Source organism: Exophiala bonariae (assembly GCF_035927105.1).
Source record: "Exophiala bonariae strain CCFEE 5792 chromosome Unknown scaffold_24, whole genome shotgun sequence".
Taxonomy (NCBI): Eukaryota; Fungi; Ascomycota; class Eurotiomycetes; order Chaetothyriales; family Herpotrichiellaceae; genus Exophiala; species Exophiala bonariae.
In genome coordinates this window covers 212470-235220 of record NW_027042499.1, presented here as the reverse complement: position 1 = coordinate 235220, position 22751 = coordinate 212470, and the positions used below count along the sequence as shown (strand labels likewise).

General features: G+C 49.4%; 10 protein-coding genes across 10 annotated transcripts; 6 read left to right on the top strand and 4 right to left on the bottom strand.

Moving 5' to 3' along the window:
• Positions 1-1474: 1474 nt before the first annotated feature.
• LTR84_006376 (uncharacterized protein) lies at positions 1475-3702 on the top strand (the record flags this gene model as incomplete). Its single annotated transcript, XM_064849937.1, has 2 exons — positions 1475-1927; positions 1981-3702. The coding sequence occupies 2 exons, from the start codon at positions 1475-1477 to the stop codon at positions 3700-3702; spliced, it is 2175 nt and encodes a 724-aa protein (XP_064703238.1).
• A 2079-nt stretch (positions 3703-5781) lies between these two features.
• LTR84_006375 (uncharacterized protein) lies at positions 5782-6253 on the top strand (the record flags this gene model as incomplete). Its single annotated transcript, XM_064849936.1, has 2 exons — positions 5782-5803; positions 6024-6253. The coding sequence occupies 2 exons, from the start codon at positions 5782-5784 to the stop codon at positions 6251-6253; spliced, it is 252 nt and encodes an 83-aa protein (XP_064703237.1).
• Positions 6254-7226: 973 nt separating this feature from the next.
• On the top strand, positions 7227-8148 carry LTR84_006374 (uncharacterized protein; the record flags this gene model as incomplete). The annotated part of the gene is made up of 3 exons (XM_064849935.1): positions 7227-7303; positions 7430-7619; positions 7687-8148. 3 exons carry the CDS (start codon positions 7227-7229, stop codon positions 8146-8148), a joined length of 729 nt encoding a protein of 242 aa, XP_064703236.1.
• Positions 8149-9139: 991 nt separating this feature from the next.
• On the bottom strand, positions 9140-10984 carry LTR84_006373 (uncharacterized protein; the record flags this gene model as incomplete). The annotated part of the gene is made up of 1 exon (XM_064849934.1): positions 9140-10984. The coding sequence occupies one exon, from the start codon at positions 10982-10984 to the stop codon at positions 9140-9142; it is 1845 nt and encodes a 614-aa protein (XP_064703235.1).
• Positions 10985-12339: 1355 nt separating this feature from the next.
• On the bottom strand, positions 12340-13593 carry LTR84_006372 (uncharacterized protein; the record flags this gene model as incomplete). The annotated part of the gene is made up of 2 exons (XM_064849933.1): positions 12340-12609; positions 12667-13593. 2 exons carry the CDS (start codon positions 13591-13593, stop codon positions 12340-12342), a joined length of 1197 nt encoding a protein of 398 aa, XP_064703234.1.
• Positions 13594-13961: 368 nt separating this feature from the next.
• On the bottom strand, positions 13962-15575 carry LTR84_006371 (uncharacterized protein; the record flags this gene model as incomplete). The annotated part of the gene is made up of 1 exon (XM_064849932.1): positions 13962-15575. The coding sequence occupies one exon, from the start codon at positions 15573-15575 to the stop codon at positions 13962-13964; it is 1614 nt and encodes a 537-aa protein (XP_064703233.1).
• A 431-nt stretch (positions 15576-16006) lies between these two features.
• On the top strand, positions 16007-16963 carry COQ4 (Ubiquinone biosynthesis protein; the record flags this gene model as incomplete). The annotated part of the gene is made up of 1 exon (XM_064849931.1): positions 16007-16963. One exon carries the CDS (start codon positions 16007-16009, stop codon positions 16961-16963), a length of 957 nt encoding a protein of 318 aa, XP_064703232.1.
• A 68-nt stretch (positions 16964-17031) lies between these two features.
• Positions 17032-17558, bottom strand: LTR84_006369 (uncharacterized protein; the record flags this gene model as incomplete). Its single annotated transcript, XM_064849930.1, has 3 exons — positions 17032-17338; positions 17392-17483; positions 17535-17558. The coding sequence occupies 3 exons, from the start codon at positions 17556-17558 to the stop codon at positions 17032-17034; spliced, it is 423 nt and encodes a 140-aa protein (XP_064703231.1).
• Positions 17559-18492: 934 nt separating this feature from the next.
• Positions 18493-20451, top strand: LTR84_006368 (uncharacterized protein; the record flags this gene model as incomplete). The annotated part of the gene is made up of 1 exon (XM_064849929.1): positions 18493-20451. The coding sequence occupies one exon, from the start codon at positions 18493-18495 to the stop codon at positions 20449-20451; it is 1959 nt and encodes a 652-aa protein (XP_064703230.1).
• A 1361-nt stretch (positions 20452-21812) lies between these two features.
• On the top strand, positions 21813-22662 carry LTR84_006367 (uncharacterized protein; the record flags this gene model as incomplete). Its single annotated transcript, XM_064849928.1, has 2 exons — positions 21813-22241; positions 22306-22662. The coding sequence occupies 2 exons, from the start codon at positions 21813-21815 to the stop codon at positions 22660-22662; spliced, it is 786 nt and encodes a 261-aa protein (XP_064703229.1).
• Between the last annotated feature and the right edge of the window lie 89 nt (positions 22663-22751).

The window sequence follows — 22751 nt, the reverse complement described above, 5'->3', positions numbered from 1 at the left end:
TGGGCAATCAGCGGGTTCGGAAAGACAAATCTCGGCCTAGGACTGACTCGATTAGCTCGGCAGACCATCATCCACTATGGGTTAGGTATGAGCAGTCCAGCTCCAGGCGTTTCGTGGGCCCGAGGGGGCCTGGCTCCTGGTGTTCACTGTTCAGCAGGCCTGGTGTTCAGCATCAGTCTTCCCCTCAGCCAACATCACTGCCCAGTGCCCACTGCCCAGGTGTGCTTCAAGTTGAAATACGGAGTCTCTCGTTCCCCTACCGAACGCCTCTTCCGCGGCTCGCTCGGGTTCTGATGTTAGTGAGTCTCTGGGTGTTTAGTAGCTGTGCGGCGCGCCCGTCACCCGTTACCTTTTGGAAGAGACATGGAGGTGTTGGTGGGTTCTCTCGCTCCAAAAGGCTTGACCTGTCCCTTGATCTTTGTCCCCTCCGAGTCTGTCAACTCGAGAGTCGACGAGACCCCTGGTCCTTGCTCCTTCTGCCTGACTCGGCTCCAGCTCAAAGTCAACCTCCACTCGCCTGCTTAGCGGCTATCCACTCTCAACTGCTGGGGCTACTGGTCCCCATCCTGGGTCTGTCCTTTTTTCCTTGTCCACCACTGGCACTGGCACTGGCACAGTCTTTTGTTTCGTTTGGTCTTCGCCTCGAGTTTCGTCAAGCTCGTCCACCACGTCTGTGATCACCTTCAACCTGGTGCTTCGTAGAAAAGAAACCCGCGCTTTGATGCGGCCAACGAGAAACAAAAGGACGTGCGCTTCTGTTGCTCCAGCTGTTTCCGTGTTGCCCTCTACATCATCTCCCAAGCTTCTCCTTGACTTTTCCATTTCCTGAACTCTTCCGTTGTTGAGTCCTTGTATCGAGTACTTGTACGGATACACTGCCACTTTACCGACGACCTCCAACCTGAACCATACCCTGGTCCCCTGCTCCTCGTCAGTCCTCGCCTGAGCCTGATCCTGACCGAGTTCGCCGTAAAATCTAAAATCCCGGCCTAACCCATCCAGCATAATTTCCTCCACCACTACACCTCAACCCCCCAAGACTGCTTCATCCCGTCCGTCTTGTTCTACGACTAACACTTGGGCTTGTCTTCACGCCAGTTTTCCTGCGTCTGATTGCGCCTTGCGTTCATTGTCGGCACCTTCTCTCCAGCTTTAATTCTCCGCTTTCTCTCTTGTCCTTTCTCGAACTAGACCAACTACAACACTCGTTCCTTCCTTTCAGTCCACACCAACTAGAGTCACTCCTTCCTATTTCGATTTCTCACAACAACTTCAACATCGCAGTTTCTCAAGCTCCTGCTTTGTAGGAACCTGGGAACCGACCTTGGTGCAGCATCTTCCCTCTGTGCCCTGGTGCTGCACTCCTTAACCACAACCTACGGATCACTGGAAAGCAGAGGTCGAGAAAAGCACCTATACCTGCACCTGCGATGGTACTTTCATAAACGACTATATCCACTGATCAACCGAAATCATGATGGATCCTAATGACCAAGACCTTTATTCCCAACACCTAGACCAACAGGACCCCGAACTTCAGAGACTGTACAGACAGAACCTTTACAACCAGAATGCATATCTCCAAGCCGCATACCCTGTGAATCTGCCAAAGGACGTCCATTATGCATTCCCTCAACAACACCAGCCACAGGCCCTCTATCAAGACATGTCCTACGGTACATATGTGGTCAACCCTCAACAACCGCTTGATGAATACTACTCCACATCCTACGGCCCCGAATTTGCAGATTTTATGTATCCTATGCAGGATGAATTCGGAGACATGGAGGAGATTTCTACTCGACCTAGATTGACCAAAGAGCAGGTCGAGGTGCTCGAGTCTCAATTCCAAGCAAATCATAAGCCCAATAGTCAGGTCAAGAGGCAGCTAGCCATTCAGACCAAATTGACTCTGCCTCGAGTTGCAGTAAGTGTATCACGTTCGCATATCTTCAACAGGAGCTAACCGAGTTTCCGCAGAATTGGTTTCAAAATCGCCGTGCAAAGGCAAAGCAACAGAAAAAGCAGGAAGAATTTGAGGCTCAGAATGGAGGCACTACGAAATCAGACTCGGATAGCCGCTCAGCCTCGAAAGCTGCATCTTCCACCCCGTCGTCTCCTACTAAATTCTTGTCTTCCCCAATGAGGCAATCTGCACCGCTCTCTATGAGCCAGGATTCTCCCTCCCCAACCAAGCAGACCGACGCATCCAAGGAAGCAAGCTGGGCCTCACTTCAGCGAGCTCTGAGACAAGCAAACGCCGCCCAGATTCACCAACCTCCGCAATTGAACGTAACAATGCCACCACCAGAGCTACCACTGCAGACATCCACCGTCAGGCTACCTCTACGCGTGAATCAACCCATGTCTGCATCCCGGATGTCGTTCATGGATTCCTTGTCGCAAAATAGTGCCAAAGTAGAGCCTTATCCGTCACCCATTACGCTTCAGGATAACACATTTGACTTCGGTTTCAACCAGAATACTTTTGATACGAATGAAATCACAGAACCCATGGACTCCACAACCAACTACTCATCAGAAGCATTTGTTGTTACTCCTGAAGACTGGGAGGAACCGTTGGCGACCCCAAAGACCATAGTTCAAGCCCATGACTCAATGATCGCTTTGCCTTCTCCTGGTCTTACTATGCCGTCGTATCCTGGGTCAAGACGTCAATCCACTACCGAAGAGCTTTCAAACAACTTCGGTAACTTTGCATTGGCAAACAGCTCTCCCCAAATTCTGGCAGCTCGACATGAGTCTGAGCTCATCCGAGCTCCCGAGAGTGGGAACATTGATATTGCCGCACGAAGAAAACGACCTCGACCTGCAGCTTTGACATCTTCCTCATTGCGAAGTCGTTCTTATGGAGCTTTGACATCAGTATCACCAACTTTCCGCCAAGGTATGATGACACCTCAAGCACCACATACAGTCAGACAATCAAAGTCTGTTGGCCATGGTCTTCGTGCCCAATATTCTGGTGTTCGAAAAGCTAGCTCGGCCCAACGATCGCCAGCTCTGGTAAACAGTTTCGCCGAGGCAGAAGCCCTCAGCAAGTTGTGGGAACAACATAAATCTCGCGCACAATCTCAATCGTTGAAGGAATTACCTCAGCCTCTGTTATCCCCCGACCTCGTCTCTGGAAATCAAGTCCATGAGCCGGAAAAGAATCCTTTCTTTGCACACAACATCGAGGTCAGCCGGCAATTTCAAAGACCACTTCAACTCACTACTGCCTCGCCTCCTATCACGCCGATGGCAGCTGAATTCATGAACCGAGGGTTGTCACAGCAATCTTTAATTCCTCCAACATCAGCACCTCCACAATACGCGTCATTTCCTGACTACACCCCGCCATATTCGGCTGGGCCACTGACAAGCAGTAGTTGGTCCGATGCACCTCTCACATCACCAGATGTGCCTTCGTTTCCGCCGGTGACATATGTTCCTTCTTTGGGATACCCACAACAATGTGATGTTCTGTCCAATAATTTCCAACAATTTGTCCTACCATCAGATCCCAACACCGACTATACGTTGGACTCTCAACTTGAGCAGAAAAGAACCGAATTTTTCATTCAAGAGTTCCCCAACCAAAAAAAGGAACACGCTCATGTTGCTCAGCAACTAGCTCAGCAAAAGCCAAGGAGTTATGTTTTCAATAATTCCGCACCTCATGATTATGATCAGGAATAGGTGATTGGTGGACTAGGCTGATTTTCGCTTTGTATTTCTTGAGTTGTACGACTATGATCTTGATCTGATACATTTTGAGCGTGACTGGACGCGCTTGGGGTTTGGGTTTTTGGGGAGGTATTTCTACAAGCATCCCATCAACATTATGGGTGAAAATACAAAACGATTAGAAGAGTGACTATTAGCACAGGCGTCACAGGGACGAATATTCTATCATGTTGAGGATGACCTCCGTGGAAGATTTATGGCTATGGATCAACAGTAATGAGAGGTAACTCAGGGGTGAAGGAATAACAAATAAGCCATGTGGGAAGACTTGCAGGCATACTCAGACTGGATTGAAAAGAGTCTTGGTCTCTATGTAATTTATAACAGATGGGGAGAACTCAGACTTTCTTGATTGACGACTTTCATCCAGCTAATGACAACCTGAGCGATGCTGCGAATCAGATTTCGCACGCGATGGTCAATTTATTACTTATTCTATGAGAATTCTCTTGGATCATCATTGGCATTCCAACGATGGCATCACATTGCATGTCAAGAGTATAGATATGTGACAACCGTAGGCCAGAGCACTTGTTCGACCCAAGAAGAATATCAGTAATGCCATAGAAAGAACTGACCACCCCAATACCTAGGTACTGAGGTAGTGTTTTGACCCAAAGCGTCCGTGGGTGTCTGGTGTCTGGGAACGAGGCTGACAAACTCCTTACGTCTGCCAAGCTATGTCAGTGATGCAAGGCTCCATCCGGCTCCATGCTTCTATCTCGTCATGACTTTCCCCTTCATCTCCATTTCCATCCACAAACCACCCTGTTACAGAGGGTTAGTCGATACTGAAACGTGCCGCAGCTGGTCCATCGCAAGATCACCCCAGATCCGATCGGTTTCGGATGGCTTTAGCTAAGTTGCTTCTGCTGTAGGTGAGTAGGAAGGATCCGAACAACATCCCTTAGCCTCGTCATCTTCATAGCCACCCAATAGCCACTGGCTTCAACGAGATCCTGTGGGACCCTTGCATCCAGATACGCGAAGGACATCATGATGGATAATCATAGCTAAATCCATCGGGCTTCGTCCTCCCGCCAGCGGTTGAGTGTACACCGATCAATTGTCCTGCAACACAACAACAGCATTACTCACCAGTCAACTAACTAAAGCTCAACTACCTACTCATGTGGCCCCAAAAATATGAATGAGCACTACTTGACGTCAACTTTGATACTCAATGAGAAATTACACCATCTTGAGATAGGTATGGTGGGGAAGCTATGGACCAGCCCCGTCTTTCCAGTTGTCAAAGTTGCTGCTTCCACTTTGTAATCCAGCTGTTTGAAAGCCCACATCATGACGTCTCCGCAAGTCGACGGAAGACTGTCCCGGCTTATCCTTCTCATAACACATATTCCCCATGGTTTACTATTTACCGTCATTGATCAAATGGTCGACGTGATAGGCAGACGATCGAGCTTATGATCGGAACTAGGATCTCGCATGCAAAGCTTAGTTCACTTCGGAAGCGATTGCATCTAAAGTCTTCGGACTTTTCAACCGCAGTCATCTAAACATGTTGAAGTGGGTACATTCACCGCCTAATGCTTCCAAGAAGGTTGCCCCTGGTGCCTGATCTAAGGGAGAGATCTACCTGATCGATCCTGGGGAAATTGTTCCACATTGTATCATTTCTACGAATATCCCGACAGGTGATGAATCATCAAGCACAATTTCGAGCTACAGGAGGGTAAGTCTTGGACCCGGGCCAGCTTTGAAGGGTTGACGACATGAATGCGGCACGCAGCCGGTGCCTGTAGACAATATCAAAGCGAGCTGTGTCGACGTCAGAATCAATGTGTAGACTGTTTCGGGAAGAAAGTCATGACGATGAAATCAACGATATGTTGTTCTGAGCACAGGATGACAGTGTGGCTCCCAATCGGAGGCTGACTTATGTCTATATAAACCCTCAACGACCTCGCCTTCAGAAACACTTTCCTCATCAACACTTCAACTATCACAACAACAGCAACTTTACAAACAAAACCAAACCCAAAACTTCCCAACAACCAAAACACAGCTATGTCTGACTACAAGCCCACTGGTATGTTTTCTCCTCCGATCCCATGCTCTCAACAGCCTAGTTTTGTATACCTTGAACGCGGGTCTCCCTATCGTTGTCCTCTCATTATTTTCACATCAAGCATGTGAACCCCATCGTCCAATGTGATCAAGAGCATGGCACTTGATCTCCAACAACCAATCTATATATCTCCACCCCCACATAACTTGTATACTGTTTTGCTGACAATATCAACCCATAGAGCACGACGGTCTCCGCAAGGACGGCCAACCCGATCAGCGCGTCGGAACCGGCGAGTTCGCTCACGGAAAGGTTGACCCCCATGAGGCTGGCAAGCAGGGTGGCCAGACTGGAGGCACCTCGGACAGCAGCTCCGGCGGTAGCTCCGACAATCAGGGTGCTGCCCACAAAGGCGGAGATGGTTTGAGAAAGGATGGTCAGCCAGACCAGCGCTTGAAGCAAAACCAGTAAATTGGGATATTCTCGGAAACATATCGCATCAAGCGAACGAGATATGAGACGAAACTGTAAAGAGGTTTTTGGAGACCTTCACATCCGGTCATTGATGGTTAACTTTAGATATTTGGCCATGTTCAAATAGTCGACAGGTATCTAGAAATGGAATCTTAACCTCGTATTCCATTGTCTTTCTTGCCTTGCAAGCGTAATTCGAATCAGATTAGGTCGATATCGTAACCATATCGACCTAGGATATGTTTCCAGTGGTGTGACCAATCTTTCAATTAGAAGGAATTTGATCACGTTTCTGGGACCTTCTCGTATACTGCATGGGACATCCATCATATCCCCAACAAACTTTCTACACCAGTTTTTCAGACGCTACGTAAATGTAAACCCCTTTCTCCCTATCCATACACTAGCTAGTGGTGAGTTACGCCAAGAACTTTCAAGTTCGGCTCAACATGACACCGCGTGTTGACTCGTTCTCCGACCAGTCAAGACCCTCCACTTCCTTTCCTCCCTCATAACTTTCCTCCGACCACATCTATTGTCAAGCTACCTACATTCGACCAGATTTCCTCATTTGAAGAACAAACCTCTCTATCGTTATCCCATCCTCCATACCGTGGCGCCGATGTTAGTGTCTAGAGGATAGACGAGGTGGAGTTTTTCCCTGCCTTCTGTTTGTTTGATGGCTGCCTGGATTTCGATTTCGATTTCGATGCTGGATCGATATGGACCGAGCATGTTTTGTTGGTAAGCGCTTCTCGGCCCAGGTAGGTCACATAGTAGGTATCCCCTTTGATGCTTCAATGTCCAGCAGATGAGGAATGTTGGAGGGATATAAATATCATCGCGTTGCCTTTGCCAGGTCGATTTCAGGACCACCTCCCATTCTTCTCCAGAGACACATTACAAGGGTCCCAGTCGAATTCATAACTTGACTCGCTGGGCCTGCAGTGGGAATAAACATCACTAAACCATGGCATCGACATCTTCGCCCGTCGACCTCTCGAACCCAGGCCGCCGTCTGCGCGTCGGCGTCATCCTCGTCAACTCGTGAGCGCATTCCAGTCTCCATTCCCATCCCCTGCCTACCTACTTCAATTCCATCAGCCACCTATGAAGAACTGCCCGCCCCTACCCATCCCCACCCAAGTACGTACTAAGGACCCTTTACTACAGCAAGACGGAAATCCTTGATGTTGCGCCCGTGGACATCTTCTCGGGCATCTCCAAGGCTTTCCTCCCCAACCTCCCAGGATTCATGATGAGCGACAAGATGCGCGACGAGGCCCTGGACGTCGAGTTCTTCTGGGTCAACGAAAGCGGCGACCACGCCGAACTCACGGGTGGAATGAGTGTGAAACCTACAGTACGTATAGACATGACCACTTCCAGCGCTGCGCCGTCACCGCCCTCCGCTGACCGCCCATATCTAGCACACATTCGAAACCTGTCCCCCACTGGACATCGCACTGATGGGCGCACACGACGCGGGCTACATGCTCTCACCCGGCGAAATCGCATTTATCCGTAAGACGCACGACGACTGCGCCGCCTTCATCGCCATCTGCGGCGGGTTTCTGTGTGTGCTACAAGCGGGCCTCTTGGCCGGGAAAACGGCGACGGCGCCGAGACCTTTCGTCGCCCATCTGCGAAACAGCAACCCTGAAGTGAACTGGGTCGAGAAGCGCTATGTCCGTGACGGGAAGATCTGGACCAGTGGGGCGTTGCTCAATGGCGTGGATTTGGTGGCGGCTTTTGCAGAGGAATTTTGGGGCGGTGGAGTGGGCAAGGGGAAGGAGAAGGCTGAGCCGAATGATCTTGTCGAGTTTTCGCTCAGGCTGGGCGCCTATCCCAGACGTGACGTCGAGTATAGGGATGTGCCGTGGGTGATTTGAGAGTCGTCGCTACATGGTGTTGTGTTGGGTCCCACCCATCCTCCGAAGACTAGTTGCTGCGTGGAATTTCTCGCTACTCCACTTCCAATTGTCTTTTGACGGATATTACAGGGAATGGAGGACATGGGGGAACGCAGAAATGAAGAAGCCAATGTCTAATAGCAGAGCAGACAGATCGGGCATTCCGTCGAGATACTTCCCTGTTGTTCCTAGACCATTGATCATGAGACAACGTGTACAACCATACCGTTGAACATGAGGCCCCGTGCAGCCGTCTCCAGAGATCCTGCTCAGTTTGAGACGCCACGCTGTATACGACTTAAAGGCCAAGCTAAGTGCCTGACAAGAGGAATCGGTTCAGGAGAAAAAGTGAACTCGATGTTTACAAGATCTCAATATGGTAAGAAGGCCGCCGCGCTTGTATGAGTACGAAATCTGAGCCGAACCTTTGATACCAACCCCCGTCTCTGTGAATTACCATGCTTTATACTTTGAAGTCCTGGTTCACCTTATCGCGACTATGGCGACAAGCTATAATAAATAAATCTGAATCACATCTTTCTAATTTGGGATTCTCTCTACCTTATTCAGACATTTGAGTAGGTGTGTGCGATGTTTGAGAAGCTTCCGCCGAGCGGAAATCGCCACACATGGCCAATGGAAGGTGTAGCACGGCCAGCATTTGAGAGGCGCTTTCGGAGACCTGATGTGACGAGTTATGGCCCAGATATACAACTGCAAGAGGCACGGACAATCTTGTCACTCTGCTTGTCACGTAACCAAGAGGGTGGTGCTTCATACCCTTTGAGGATCCCTGCTTTGCTCATGATTGCCAAAGGGCTGAATCAAAAGACACACATTACTTGAATCATAATTTTACATAACTTGGTCGCTAATATGATCCCCCTCATTACATGAACCTCAAAATCCCTCAAGCCGCCTCCTTCCTTCACTTGTCTCTCGAAGAGCCCATCTGCGTCGCCCATAACGCCTACCTGGTGATCTGACCACCACCATACCACATAGAAGGGCTGACATACAGACCATAGGAATCCGACCGTGAAATGCCGCTCATGCTGGGAGGGGATCTTGGCTTGAACGACTCATGAACACTACCTCCACCACCATCCATGACTTGCGGAACATTATATCGAGGAGCCTGTACCTGAGCCTGCTCGAAGCCAGACTTCCACGTGTGATAGTCCGGCGGAGAACTCGTTGGAAATGATTTCGGATCTGATACAGTAGACGTAGGCGAGGAGTCAAAGAACTGAGGAAGGCCATTCTTGTTCTTCCGCCCGATCGTCTCGCGGAACCGGATCCTCTCGCCTTCACGCTCGCGCATATCCAACGCCTTCCTCCGGCGCAGATAGCTCATCCATCCGACACCGAGGATCAGCGTCAACATGCCGCTGATGGTCCAGTAGATCCAGAAAGGCTGCGTGACGACGATCGGCTGTGGGGAGGTTTTGTCCGGGGATGAAGGGATGGGGAAATTGAAGATCGGAGTGTCGAAGAACGAGGCGACGAATGTGCCCGGGAGGAAGAGCAGTGACACGAATGCGATGGTCATCATTGAGGTGTTGGTGTTCTTGCCTTGCCGGGCGAGTTCGTTGTTGAAGTCGGCGATTGCCAGGCTGGCGCGCGAGTCGCGCTGCGTGGTTAGTTGGAAGACAGACGTCATGGCGTTATGCAATCGTTCGCTCAGTGAGTCTGCGTCGAACAGGTGCACGAATGTGTAGTCCCACATCACGTCCATAAAGGCATCGAGTTCTTCGCATTCTCGGAGGAGTGGGTCGTGGATTTGACCTTTGGATAATGGAGATAGGGAAGAAGAAATTGTGGAAGATGGCGAGGATGCTTCGAGACTTTGCCTGTATTTTGCATTACATCTAGAAATGAACTTGATTTGTTGTTGGAATGTTCTCAGTCTGAAGCGGATGTTGGTAAGCTTCCCAGCGAGGACATTGAATCCTTCGACGGCATGATCGTGAGTCTCTCCTACTCCACTTCCTGGAATCATTCTATCAAGAACCCAGTTCCAAGTGGGAAATCCGATTTCTTGTTCAAGTGCAAGTGTCTCTCGATTCATGTCGTCCAACATATCGAAAGTGAAGCGGAGTGAGACTTTCGTCTTGACATATCCCAGCAGCATTGGATGGGCAAGGTGAGATTGTAATCTTATCAGATCTGCGAGTACTTCTTCCCTTCGCTGATCACCATCACCTTCCCGGTGAAACATTACTGCGGCTGTATGTTTCAACGCAGGACAATGAGACCACGTTATCGTCCAACTCGTACCACTACAGTAGTATTTCGTACAAGTTTTAGCGGTAGTTTGAGTTGCAGTCTTGCATAATTTCGATGTCGACGTCGCAGGAACACAGACGAATGTAATATGTGCTTTTATATAAGCTCCAAATGCCGCTAAAGGGAAGCCCATTCCAGAAAAGACATCATTGATGAATTCCAGTTGAGCATTTCGTTCAGTAGTCTGAGGTCGGCCAAGGTCGAATGTCTTCTGAGGTTGAGTCATAGATAACGAAGGAGGACTATTCTTCTTGACTGTTGATTGGTTGTGGGTTTGTATCAATAAAATCTTCATACTTGGGTCGTCTGGATTTTTCTTATGACATCCAGGTTGTCGGAGCCATTGGATGATATCTTGAGAAATGATTGATCGACTACAAGGGGTCGTCATAATAGTTGAAGTAGAATCATCATTCCCTTCCTTCGAAGAACGTGGAAGTTCGAAGGTTTCCAATTTGTGATGTCCATTATATCGGTCGAAATCGGCAGGAGAAATGATGAGGCTGTCGAGACTGTGTGCGGGCATAGAGTGCAATTGTTCTGACTTCTTAGGGCCAAGACTGGGGATATATAGTGTAGCGAAGATGAGGAAACACTTTTGGCCATTATGGAGGGCAGTCGCTCTGTTTATATTTTCATTTTAGTATGTCAAATTTCATGTCTCTGTCCTATTTGCCCTGCCTTGTCTGCGGAATATTCAGTCGCCTGATCGGCAGTCTCCGATAGACATCAGTACATTTGGGGCACGATCAATCGAATTAGTTCGACGATTTTCACAATTTGAGTCAGAGACTAGATTATTAGGATGTTTGCCTGGAAATCCGGCCACAACTCACTGAATTCCTGCTTTGAATCGCGGCTATTTCGGGTTCGCGAACCAATCTAAGCATTGGAAAAGGTCCAGAATACCTACCTCATATGCATAGTCCTAATGGTGTTTCTGGGGAAGCTTGTAATATGGACAATGTTGTTGACTCGCTTCTCTGTGGCGTGGGGTTGAGCCTGTAACGAGGATGAGTGGGAAGAGTGGAAGGTAAGTCAGGGTCTTCAAGGCCACATGTCGCAGGTGCCTACCTGTATGACGGCAGGAAGGCTGTAATAAGAATTGCGCTAGAGAAGCACGAAACTGGTGCTGTGATTGGCTGTAGACGGACCTCTATCTAAGTTAGCGTGGGGTGGTCGACATGTTGCTGTGCCTGGTTCTTCGTCTTCTGCGAGTAGATGGAATCCTGGGTCTGTGTAGAAGGTCTCCAGACTCTTTGGTTCATAGTAACGGGGCGTAAGGCAGCCGTGAGCCTCGCTTATTTTACGTTCTTCTAGGTTGCTCTAACATTCCACCCTCTGAGAGCAAATGCGAGATGACGTGTCTCATTGTGTGCCAAACGACCTAATGTTCAGCTGTGCAAGTGGAACAATCGACGTGTTTCCGTCAATCTAGTGTGACAAGAGTTCATAGGTCCAAATGGAATACATCGACTAAATCCAGAATCAAGAACTCGCATATGATTCCAAGAAAGGGAACAAAGTGCGCTTAAGTATATATACAAACTGTCATACCACATCCAATCATTAGACCCATGGTCATGTAGCTAAATAAAAAGCATCTAAACGGCCAAAGCGCAAAATGAGGCTGCTAGTCTCGTGATAACTAGAAGAATCGGTGTGACCGACCTTTGCCCGTTTCGTTGACTGGTTCGTTTTCTGTAAGGAGAGAGAAGAAGAGTCAGAATGATACCATCAAATGCAACAGTGCCATCTATGGATTTCTGGGGTGGAATAAATGAGGAAGAGAAAAACAAGACTGGAACGAGCCAAGGCGATAAAACAACGCTGGTCGTAGATGAAATTTTCCCACAAATCCCCGTCCATACTCGACATCACCTAAATTTCCGTACCTTGTGTTGCCACGGGCTTCCGTTTGAAAAGCTTCCTCATACTGCCAGATTTCTCTTCAGTAAGAGGTTGCCCTTCTACCACATCGGCTCGTTCGTGGGAAGGCCATCCGCCTGGTACGGCTTCCATTTCGCTCCGGCCTTTTGCAAGAACGCTGTCATTACGTGCGTTGATCAGTGCTGCTTTCTCTGCGTTTTTAGAGGGGAATCTTCGGTCGATGGTGGAATTTAGTGTTCCTCGCAAAGTTTCACCCACTCCCTAAATTCTTCCTGTCAGTCTCTTCCCGGTCGAACATAATCCTCGAAAGTAACTCACATGGATGCCTTTGGCAGCAGCCATCAGATCGTTCATCGTGCCTTGATTATGTCGGACTGGTTGATCTGTTGTCATAATTGAAGGTGCTACTGAACTTGATGGTGGTGCTCGACTAGGATAGCTGAAATTATGCCTCGATGGGCTGGCTGGAGGTGTCGATCCTGTTGGCCCATGGAAGCTACCAGGAAGGTCAACAGGACTTACTGGATCCCGTTCATAGTATGATTCTCGCTGGATTTCTCCGGACTTTCGCATAGCACTTCGAGCAGGAACTGGGGGAGACTCATTTGGACGGAAGCCGCCACCTATTACTGGTGGTGGGGCTTGCTGGGTTGTGTTTGTTGATGTAATCGCAGGCTGCGGTGAATGAGTTCGACCATTGGATCCAGCGGGCATTTCTAATAATGGAGGTCGTGCGGGAGCTCCTAGAAGAGGAGGTTGTGAGGGTTCTGGCAAAGGAGCCCGTGCTGGAGTCTCGGCCAAAGGAGGTCGTGCGGTATCCATCCCAGAGTTTGGGTGAACCTCTTGTGTAACGACATCTTTCTTGACATCTTCATGTCTCTTTCCGCCTCTTGTGGTAGTGGTAGTGGTAGTGGTTGTCGTGGTTGTGACGACTGTGACAACCTCTCCAGTATCCTCGTCGAAAACCTCTCCCGTGGAAGGCTTGAGAGCAAGGTTTCTGTTCTGGTCAATGTTTCCTATCTCGCTGTTCTTTTCGGCAGGGACCATCTCGTTAGGTGTGTGGGTGCCATGGGCGCCAGTGGCACTATTGGCTTCGCTGCTGCCGTAGGCTGAGTCGGGCAAGTCTGAGGAACGGGGTTCTGGGGTCTTTTCACGTTTCCCAAGAAGACGACCCAGCCCACGAGATTTCTTCTTCTCGTCGACTGGAGTGGCCGAGCCTGACATGAACGATGCCGAGTGCGACATCTTGGATTCAAAGGATGTGAGTTGAGATGCTCGTGAGAGAATTGGTGGCAGGAAGACAAGAAAGATGTCAAAAGTGATCAAAAGATGTGAGTATTCGCAAGCTAATGGCCATCTCTGGATCCTTCATTCCAATTCATGGCTGTCGTGGTCCCACCCTCCATCCAAGGTTTGGAGAGTGATGATATGATGTCACTGCTGCAAGCCACGTACTCTTAGCGCCCCGAGAACCGACTAATAGATGATCCGGGTGGTTCATCGGAAATCACAGCCACAGTCGCACAGCCACAGGACGCCACAGGTCATGAGGATCTGCAAAAGACTATCTACCCACAAGCGGGAAAGCGAGAGGAGTCGTGACATATACAGCACTAGTCGGAAGAAGATGGCGATATCAAACCTCTTCGACGAATACTGGCATAAGCAGCATTCAACTCAATCTCAACATCACAACGGCATTTGATTTCACATATCAATGGCCACGTACTTCTCTCCCCTCTAACACTCCATTTTTCTATCGATGCCGTTGTAGGGTTGTCAAAGAGACTGACAAGATCGTAGAGGCCCAAAATCGGAGTGATTGATACCTTGGACCATGACGCGATGCTAGGGACCACCTCATCTATCAAAACACGTTGAAGAGATGTTGGGAGAAGGCCCAGCCGGTTCCATGTTTTCATCCAGTGTAGTAATTCGGAGAAAATGAGTCGAACGACAATTCCAAACGGCTGATGATAGTCTGCCCACTTCTGAACCTGAATGAATGGTGCAACATATGGTCTTGTCTGAGAAACTATGAAGTGATTGACGTTGAACAACTCTCCTATGCGTTGTAACGGCGCCTCAGGATGTACTGAACCAAGCTTTTTGCTTTTGTTAGCAGCAAAGTCGGCAGCAAAATAAGGGACCACTGCTCCTGTATCACTTTTGCAGAGTAACTGTACTGGCGCATACATCTGCTTCGAAGTCGCAATGGAAGCCACCACTGCTGACCATATCAAAACATGTGGAGCTGTAATGTAATTGAGAAGTTGGGGCGTGCCAGCTACTTCAGCCATGGCAATGGTGATATTCAGAATTCTGCCTGTTTTGGCATATGCTTCCTCAAACGTTATGTCTTTGAGATTGTCTCTTACACATTGCCCCAGTACAACAATGTCGAAGAAATGCCTAGTTGCGTGATATCGTTTGTACCGTCGGCGCATTGTCGTCAAGAACGGCGATCTTAGCCAAGAACTCAAACGGCTAGTGGAGCGTTGAAGTCGAGCGCGAACAAACGCGTCGAGATTGATATCAGAACCCCGACACATTGTGGGAAGGTCGGTATCGGTGGTTGTGCAAACAAGAGCGGCGACTAATGCCCCCGATGCTGTGCCTGTGATGATTTGAGGGAGGAGTCGTTGTTCGAAGAGGACCTTGACCACCCCTAGATGTGACATGCTCACCATGGCGCCTCCCTGAAGCAGCAAGCTCGTACGGCCAAGAGTTCTGCGCATATCATGCAAAACCTGTCGTTTTTCTTGAATTGGAACAGGAATATTGCCCAGGTTTGTGGAATTCCGGTCAGCCAAGTAAGCAATGGACTGACGAAGCTCAGTGATATAGTCATGTATTAGTCGTTTGGTCTGGACTGGAGACTTTCGATAAAGTGCAGCGGATAATATCCCACACATATTGCGAGCACTCTGAGCCCTGAGATGACTACAAAGGCCCCAGTCGTCGCCGAGTTGACGACATCGCTCTAGATCACGTTTGAGACCGCGCAAAATCTGCCAGTCGTAGGCTGAATGTCTGTCTATGATGGCCCAGTCATCGACACCACGTATAGCATCGCGTTCAGCATGCCATTCGTGCCAGTCTTCGTAGTTGGATGGTGGGCTAGGCTTGGGACGAGGTGTCTTGGTCCATGGTTCTATCCAGATAACGATGCAAAGGCAACGGAGGAAGCCTAGCACTGTGGCGATAAATCTAGACATGAGGTCCATGGTAAACACAGACTGCGGATCAACATTTTCCAAAACGAACAATTTGATACGATCAAGTTTGTGATACAAATAAGAGAGAATGATGGTGAACATGTGAACAGGTCAGCAGAGAAACTGTTTCACATGCTTGCCAAGGGAGGAGCAATGAGGTTTTCGGGCAAAGCTCCCGGCAGGCGGCACCCCGGGAAGTCGCTTGGAGTCAGCACCTGGGAGATACGCAAGGCTCTGGAGTAATAGGGGGGCTTTGGGCAGTCTCAGTCTTAGCCATCTGCCAAGAGCCGCCCTGTTAGCCTTGCAGCGAATCTCCAATAATGCCATGTCTCAATTAAAAGTCTCATGACATTTTCACTACTTGCAGGAGGCAGAGCTCCTGGTATATATCGGCACCTGCTGGTGCAAATCATTGATAATCTCCTGCGTTCAAGGTAAACATGAAGCTCACAGTGCTCAAATCAAACAGCCAACTTCCAACTTTCTTCTTGTCCATTCCCACAGTCTCTGGCGCTCTATGCGCATCTTGCGCTCAACTACGACTACGATTGCGACGCCTCGACTCACCAACCAATTCTCCCCGTCAACAGCGATCCTTTTCTATCCTCAACCGCCCTCCGCCCAATTATCCTGGCCATGTCCCCTTGACGAGTGTTGAGCGCGTGGGACTAGCCGTGGGCAGTGCCCTCACATCGTTAATCAATCCCTACCGGCATGATATGGTTGCAGCATGTGGAGAGGCTACAGCACAGCCATTTTTCATATCTTGGTTGCGAAATCGAATGCTTACGGATCCAACCGGCAGACGAATCCTACGTGACCGCCCTCGGATCACATCCCAAACGTTACCCTTGGAGATGCTACGGCAGTTACCAGAAGATAGTGTAGGAAGGACATACGCAGCTTGGCTAGATCGTGAAGGAGTGACACCAGACACGAGAGATGCCGTAAGGTACATTGATGATGAAGAGGAAGCCTACGTGATGCAGAGATATCGGGAATGCCATGACTTCTACCATGCTGTCACCGGACTGCCTGTCTGGGTTGAAGGGGAGATAGGATTGAAGGCCTTTGAATTTGCCAACACCGGACTTCCCATGACCGGACTAAGTCTGGCAGCCATTATTCGACTGAAGCCCGCGGAACGCCAAAGGATGTTTCAAATTTTCCTTCCATGGGCTTTTGCCAATGGATGGAAAAGCAAGGACCTTATCAATGTGTACTGGGAGGAGGAGCTCAAGACTCCGGTTGTTGAGCTGCGACAACGACTTGGGATTGAGCAACCGCCCGACTTGCGCGCCATCCGGAGGAAGCTTCGGGACGAACGCAGAGCTGCAAAAGCCGCACGGGAGGCCGCGAAGAGTAATGCTCAGGCGACGTTTAGTTCGACCGTGTAAATATTGTAACTGGGATGGGTATCATGTACAAATTTTGAGGAGTTCAGTAAGGAGGATGCAAGCGCGAATCATGAATCTTTCAAGAGGTCGTCAAGATCATCATCGTCATCCCACCCTCCTCTTCGCACAACCTTGACGCTTTCTAGAGTTTGTCCTGACTGCTTTTCATGTTCCGAGAGACTGGCTAGCATGTCCTTGAGTTGGTCTTCGGTGACTTTGGACCGCAATTGACCTGAGCGGGCGAGTGTTATGAGTCTGTTCTCGACATCGGTGGCTCGCGATTCCTTGACCAGACGAATTCTGCCTAACCTATCCTGGGCTTCGGGTTCGAGGATTTGGTGGAGGATGGAGGACCGTGCTTCGGATTCTTGCTTCCTACAATTCTGTCAGCCTCGGTCTTGTCAATTCACCTAAATACCACAACAGACTTTTGATCATCGTCGTGACCCCCATCTCCAGTTGGGCCTCCACCTCTACCACCACCTTGTTGTTTTAACTGGGCGAGCCGGGCGGCTCTAATCTAAAGGAGTGAGTAATGGTTCGTGAGCCTGATATGAGAAAGCAGAATCACCTGGGCTAGCTCGTCATCTGCCATTTTTCTGTGGTCTTGGGAGAACGAAGCCGACTCGAAGTCGGACTATGATGGCACAGGATGAACAAGTTTTGTGGTGCGGGGCATTGAGGATGATCACGTGGGGAATGAGGCTGGTGATCATCTTATTACGGAGTAGTGTGGCTAACCTATTGATCGCCTAGCGGCAATGACACAATCACTGGCAGGTCGTTCCTTCCTTCTCCACATCCACGCCCGTTGGGTTTAATCTTGGGTAGGAGCCATTGAACTCCAGGCGGTCTCATCCTGTCGCTCCTCCCCGTTGTGCACCTTTTCGAACCCCCCCGAAGGCCACTTGGGCAAGTGCATTGTTGATGTGGATTTTCGACGCTCCATGTGGCAACTGCTATCCGTCCTCTATCCGCAGCCCAGCTTCCAAGTCGTACTCGTTTCCTTGAATCCCCAGGTCTGAGGTGTCCCATCCCCCAATTTCCAAAGTATCTCATCTCTCTCATCACTATCTCCGTCTACCTCGTCACTCCACCACATTCTATCTCAATAATAATATCACTTCCTCTCAACAATACTAGACACGGCAATACTCAATATCTTCGCCATCCCGCACGTCGCCATGATTCACTTTCGTGGCTCGTCCTGACCAACCACCACTTCTGCAGTGCTGTTCTTCTGGACCGCGGCTACTCTTTCGGGTCCAGCCATGCATTGTACTACTTTGACTGCCTTGACATCTGCATAAGCCACATCACTGTTATTCATTCCCACCACTGTCACTGCGACGAGCCGTCTGTCAGACTCGGACGCTCCCTACTCTCAGATGCACTCTTGGGTATATCATGGAGCTCTCCTAGGTCCCCATGCTCCTTCCCATTCACGTTCCATCTCGCTCGGACCTGCCCCCGTCCTCTCGCCACGCGACAACCTTTCAAAGGCAAAGTCGACTTCGGCCTTACGTACAATGGCGACCACCAATGCCGAGTCGGACTCAAATCACCTGCAGTCAGAACCTCGCTCTTCTGAGCCTCAGGATGGCTCACCCGAGACCTCCTTTCGAACAATTGTAGATCCTCGCACCGCAAGTACCGATGATCTTTCCAGATCCGACTCCTCGTCTTCTAGACACCCCGATCTCAACAGTGAAGTTGCTACATTGAGCGACAAGCTTATAAAAGCCATAAATCATCAAACCACCTTAGACGACACCCTTTCACAGACAAAACAAGAGTTAGAAGCATCAAGAGCCAGAATAGCACAGCTAGAAGCAGAGGCCAGAGCCCATGAAGCTAAAATCAGTGGAGGGTTCCTCATACCAAAACAATCGGCCGATGACCGAGTCAACAAAATTTATGCGGATCTTCTCGAATCCAATCGCCTGAAGGCTCAGGCCCAACAGGAGAAAAGAGGAATTGAGTCAGAGTTGGAGACCTTGACTGCCTCGCTCTTCGACGAAGCAAATAAGATGGTCGCGAGCGCCAACAGAGAACGCGACGCAGTCGAGAAGAAGAACCAACAACTTCGGGATCAGATTCTGGATGGTGAGGCTGTAATAGCCTCACAGACCGAACAACTCACCGAATTAAAGTCTCTTATGCAACAGATAGGTCCCAGTCCTGATTATCGCAAAGAACTAGATTCTCCTAGAGTGTCTCTTGCTCCCTCAAGCCCTGGAGTCGCAAGAGACGAAGGCAATCTGGCCCGACTTCTCGAAGCAATGAATCTATCACCTGTCACCCTTGAACATGGAGAATTGGTTCCTAGTCCATCTACTCAACTGACACACTTGGTCAGACCCATGTGTCGAACGGATATCCCCGCCTATGAAGACTTCAAGACCTTGGTCCAAAATTCCCACTTTCGGTCCCACAATCCCTCACATGCCCCTTCAAGAGCCGGTTCAGGCTCTTATGGCGGTCTCAATGTCATGGGTCTTGGGTCAATGAGCAATAATTCAAATTCAAACCTCTCCCAACTTCCTCAACCTGCCACTTCAAAACTGGCCAATTCTCCAAACATCCCTGGCTCGTTCAGCCCCAACCCAGAACAACCAAAGGGGCCCATACCGCTCAAAGATAGCAAGTTTTTCAAACGTATCCTCGCGGAAGATATTGAACCCACCCTTCGTTTGGACCTGTCTCCTACCTTGTCATGGCTCAATCGCCGAAGTATTCTATCTGCCTTTGGTGACTCAACCCTCATTGTGGAACCAATTCCGGAGGCTTCATTGAAACTATATGGCAAATATACACCTTGCGCCTTATGTGGTGAGAATCGTAAACAAGGAGAAAACGCCAGAACCCATGCCATGAGAGTGCGTGAAGGTGAAGGGGCCACTAAATGGTCTATTTGCTGTCTCTGTCTGACAAAGGTAAGGGGTGTTGGTGATTTGGTGGCTTATGTGAGAATGGTTCGCGAAGGAGTTGTCAAGATTGGGGATCAAAGGGATGAAGAGGAGGCTTGGGAAGAACTGGTTCGATTGAGAGAAAAGCTCTTCTGGGCACGCATGGCCGGTGGAGTTGTTCCTGCGTTTATTCCCACACCGAAACAGACGCCTGTGGATGATATAGGTGAGGATGAGAAGGAAAACAGTACTTCTGATCTTCCATCGGCGTTGACTCCCGATAACGTTACTACACCACCAGCTACTGGCAGCCAGGAGGGTTCAGACTCTGGTAAAGAGGAAACCCCTTCCGAAAAAGCAGCTCGTTTGCAGCTTCAACAAGGCCTCGATGATTCACTCACTACATTCGACAATGTCAAAGACAAACGACTAAGCACACCTCCGAGTACTCCTAGCCCTCGAAAGTTAAGGGATCGAAGCACGGAGGGTGATTCGAAAGAGGGATACTCTTTTCCCAAAATCAATATTCCACGCTTGCCTGTTGGTTTCTGGGACACACAAGTCAACACACTGCACTAGGAGCGTATAGCCACAATCAAAGCTATCCCGAGATTCCTGGGAAGGAAATACATCTGATGACACTGCCGGCAATTTTGGCTCAATTTTATAAGCAGGCCATATTCCTTTGGTTTCTAAACCATGCGGAAGAGAAGATCAAGCAGATTCTATGTACTATATTTTCACAACCGTGTGGTTGTCTGGCTACGGCTATATAAAGTGATTCATCACTACGACTGGGAGAGCAAACTGTATATCATTTATTACGCTAAAATATTCTTATGGACTCGAGCTTCTTTCTATTATGGGTTTCCACTTTCATTTTCATGCTTCTGTTGACCCTCACTATCTACAGCAGATGTGTCTCGCTTTAAGTGACCCTGTATAAATGTCCAAAGAAGGACGATGTGTCCATAATCCGAAGTCGTCTTCACCACGGAACCGTAGCCTATATCCTGATTTACTAATTTATGACCTCCACTACTTACCTGGCGCGAGAGCCTGTCTCCACCTCAGTACAGTAGGTACCTGCTCCTTGTACTCCCTTGCGATTTTAATATCGGCTAGTTCCCCTTTTTGGACGATAATGCCGCCCCACTTCAATATTGTACAGAGCCAACAACTCCCACAGTCTTCAAGGATGTCCTCTCCAATCCGCACTTCTCGGTAGCATGACAGGCTAGGCGTCTCGTGGACAAGAGTACAGCATATCACGGCTTAGAGTAATCCAGAGGATGCTGGCTCACGAGTCCTTGAGACTCGGGTGTTCCCCGCATTTCATTTTCCATTCAGGCCTGGACTACAGCCGTTGAGATATGCCACCCTTCGTATTCATTCGCTTGTCCCTTGGAAAAGCGCATGCAGAAAGCGTTCCCACTACTGTACCTCGCACCTCGTCTGCTTTTAAATAACGCTTATTCGCGTTCAGGCCGGACTGCTTGGGATGACGAAGAGCGGGGTTTATCCAGAACCCTTGATCGATGCCAGGCCTCCAGTTAAGTAGTTTAAGTCCAGGAACCGGCTATTCACCAAGCATCGAGGGATTACAGCCGGGGGGTGGATAAAGTAAGCAAAAAATGCAGGTAACTCGTGTTCCCCTATCCTCTGTGCACTCTTCTTCTCGTTCTGCTTTTCGTCCGTCGTTCTGTCCGGCCTCGTATACGCCGAGGCATTTAAACTCGCTGCTACTGAGGCTCTCTACACCTTGACACATATCTTGCAATATCAATTTGATCAATCAAACCCGTTTGACATCGTCGCCTTCCGGTTGATTATAACGCTTTGGCTTCTATACTATAGCTACATCAGAAGCGGTGCTACAATTGAAGCTAATAGCGTCGACATTTTGTGGAGTATTCGATAGCCCGGAACGGAACAGAGTTATGGCAGAAAATACCACAAAGCCTGTCATTCTAATCATTCCAGGCTCCTTCTCGCATGCCTCGCACTACTACGTCCTAACCGACAAGCTCAAGGAGCTTGGCTACCAGACATTTGTCAACGCGCTGCCATCGACGAGCCGCGACGATCCCGAGGAGCCTGTCAGTCTCCAAGAGGACGCCGTGTTCTTCCGCGGCATCATTGAGAAGCTCGCGGACAGGGGCCACGATGTCGTTGTCCTGATGCACTCATATGGTGGACAGGTGGGAAGCGAGGCTGTCAAGGATGTAGGCAAGGAGGAGCGCCAGAAGGCTGGGAAGAAAGGGGGTGTGGTCAAGTTGATTTACCTCACGGCGGCTGTGCTGGAGGTTGGCTCGTCCATGAAGAGTGAGTCCGGGGATCCACCGCCTGGATTGGTCGAGATCAGTGAGGTGAGAGATAACACTATCGATCCCCAAGTTCAAATCCCCCCTTATACTGACTGACTGAGAATAGACCGGATATATGCGCATCGTCGGCGTCGAACTCGTCGCCAAAGCCGCCTTCTCAGACGTCGAGTTTCATAGGGCCGTCGACATAGTGAGGACCATGCCCAAGCATTCCTCGCTTAGCTTCGCCGGCGAATTGACCTATCCCGGATACAAGTATATCCCGGCATCGTACATTTTCTGTGAGAATGATTATCTCGTGGTGCCGGATGCACAGCGTAAGTATATCGACAGGATCAAGGCGGCGACGGGAAAGGAGGTCGATGTGCATACTCTGAGTACCGGGCATGCACCAAATCTCAGTGCACCTGATAAGTTGGCGGAAGTCGTTGTTGGGATCATTACGGGGACTGCGTCGGCTTGAATGGTCGAGTTGTAGAGTCCCCCCATGGCGGAGAGAGGCATACGATGACGAGGTCCACAGGGTTATTGCTTTGGTACAAGAATTTATCT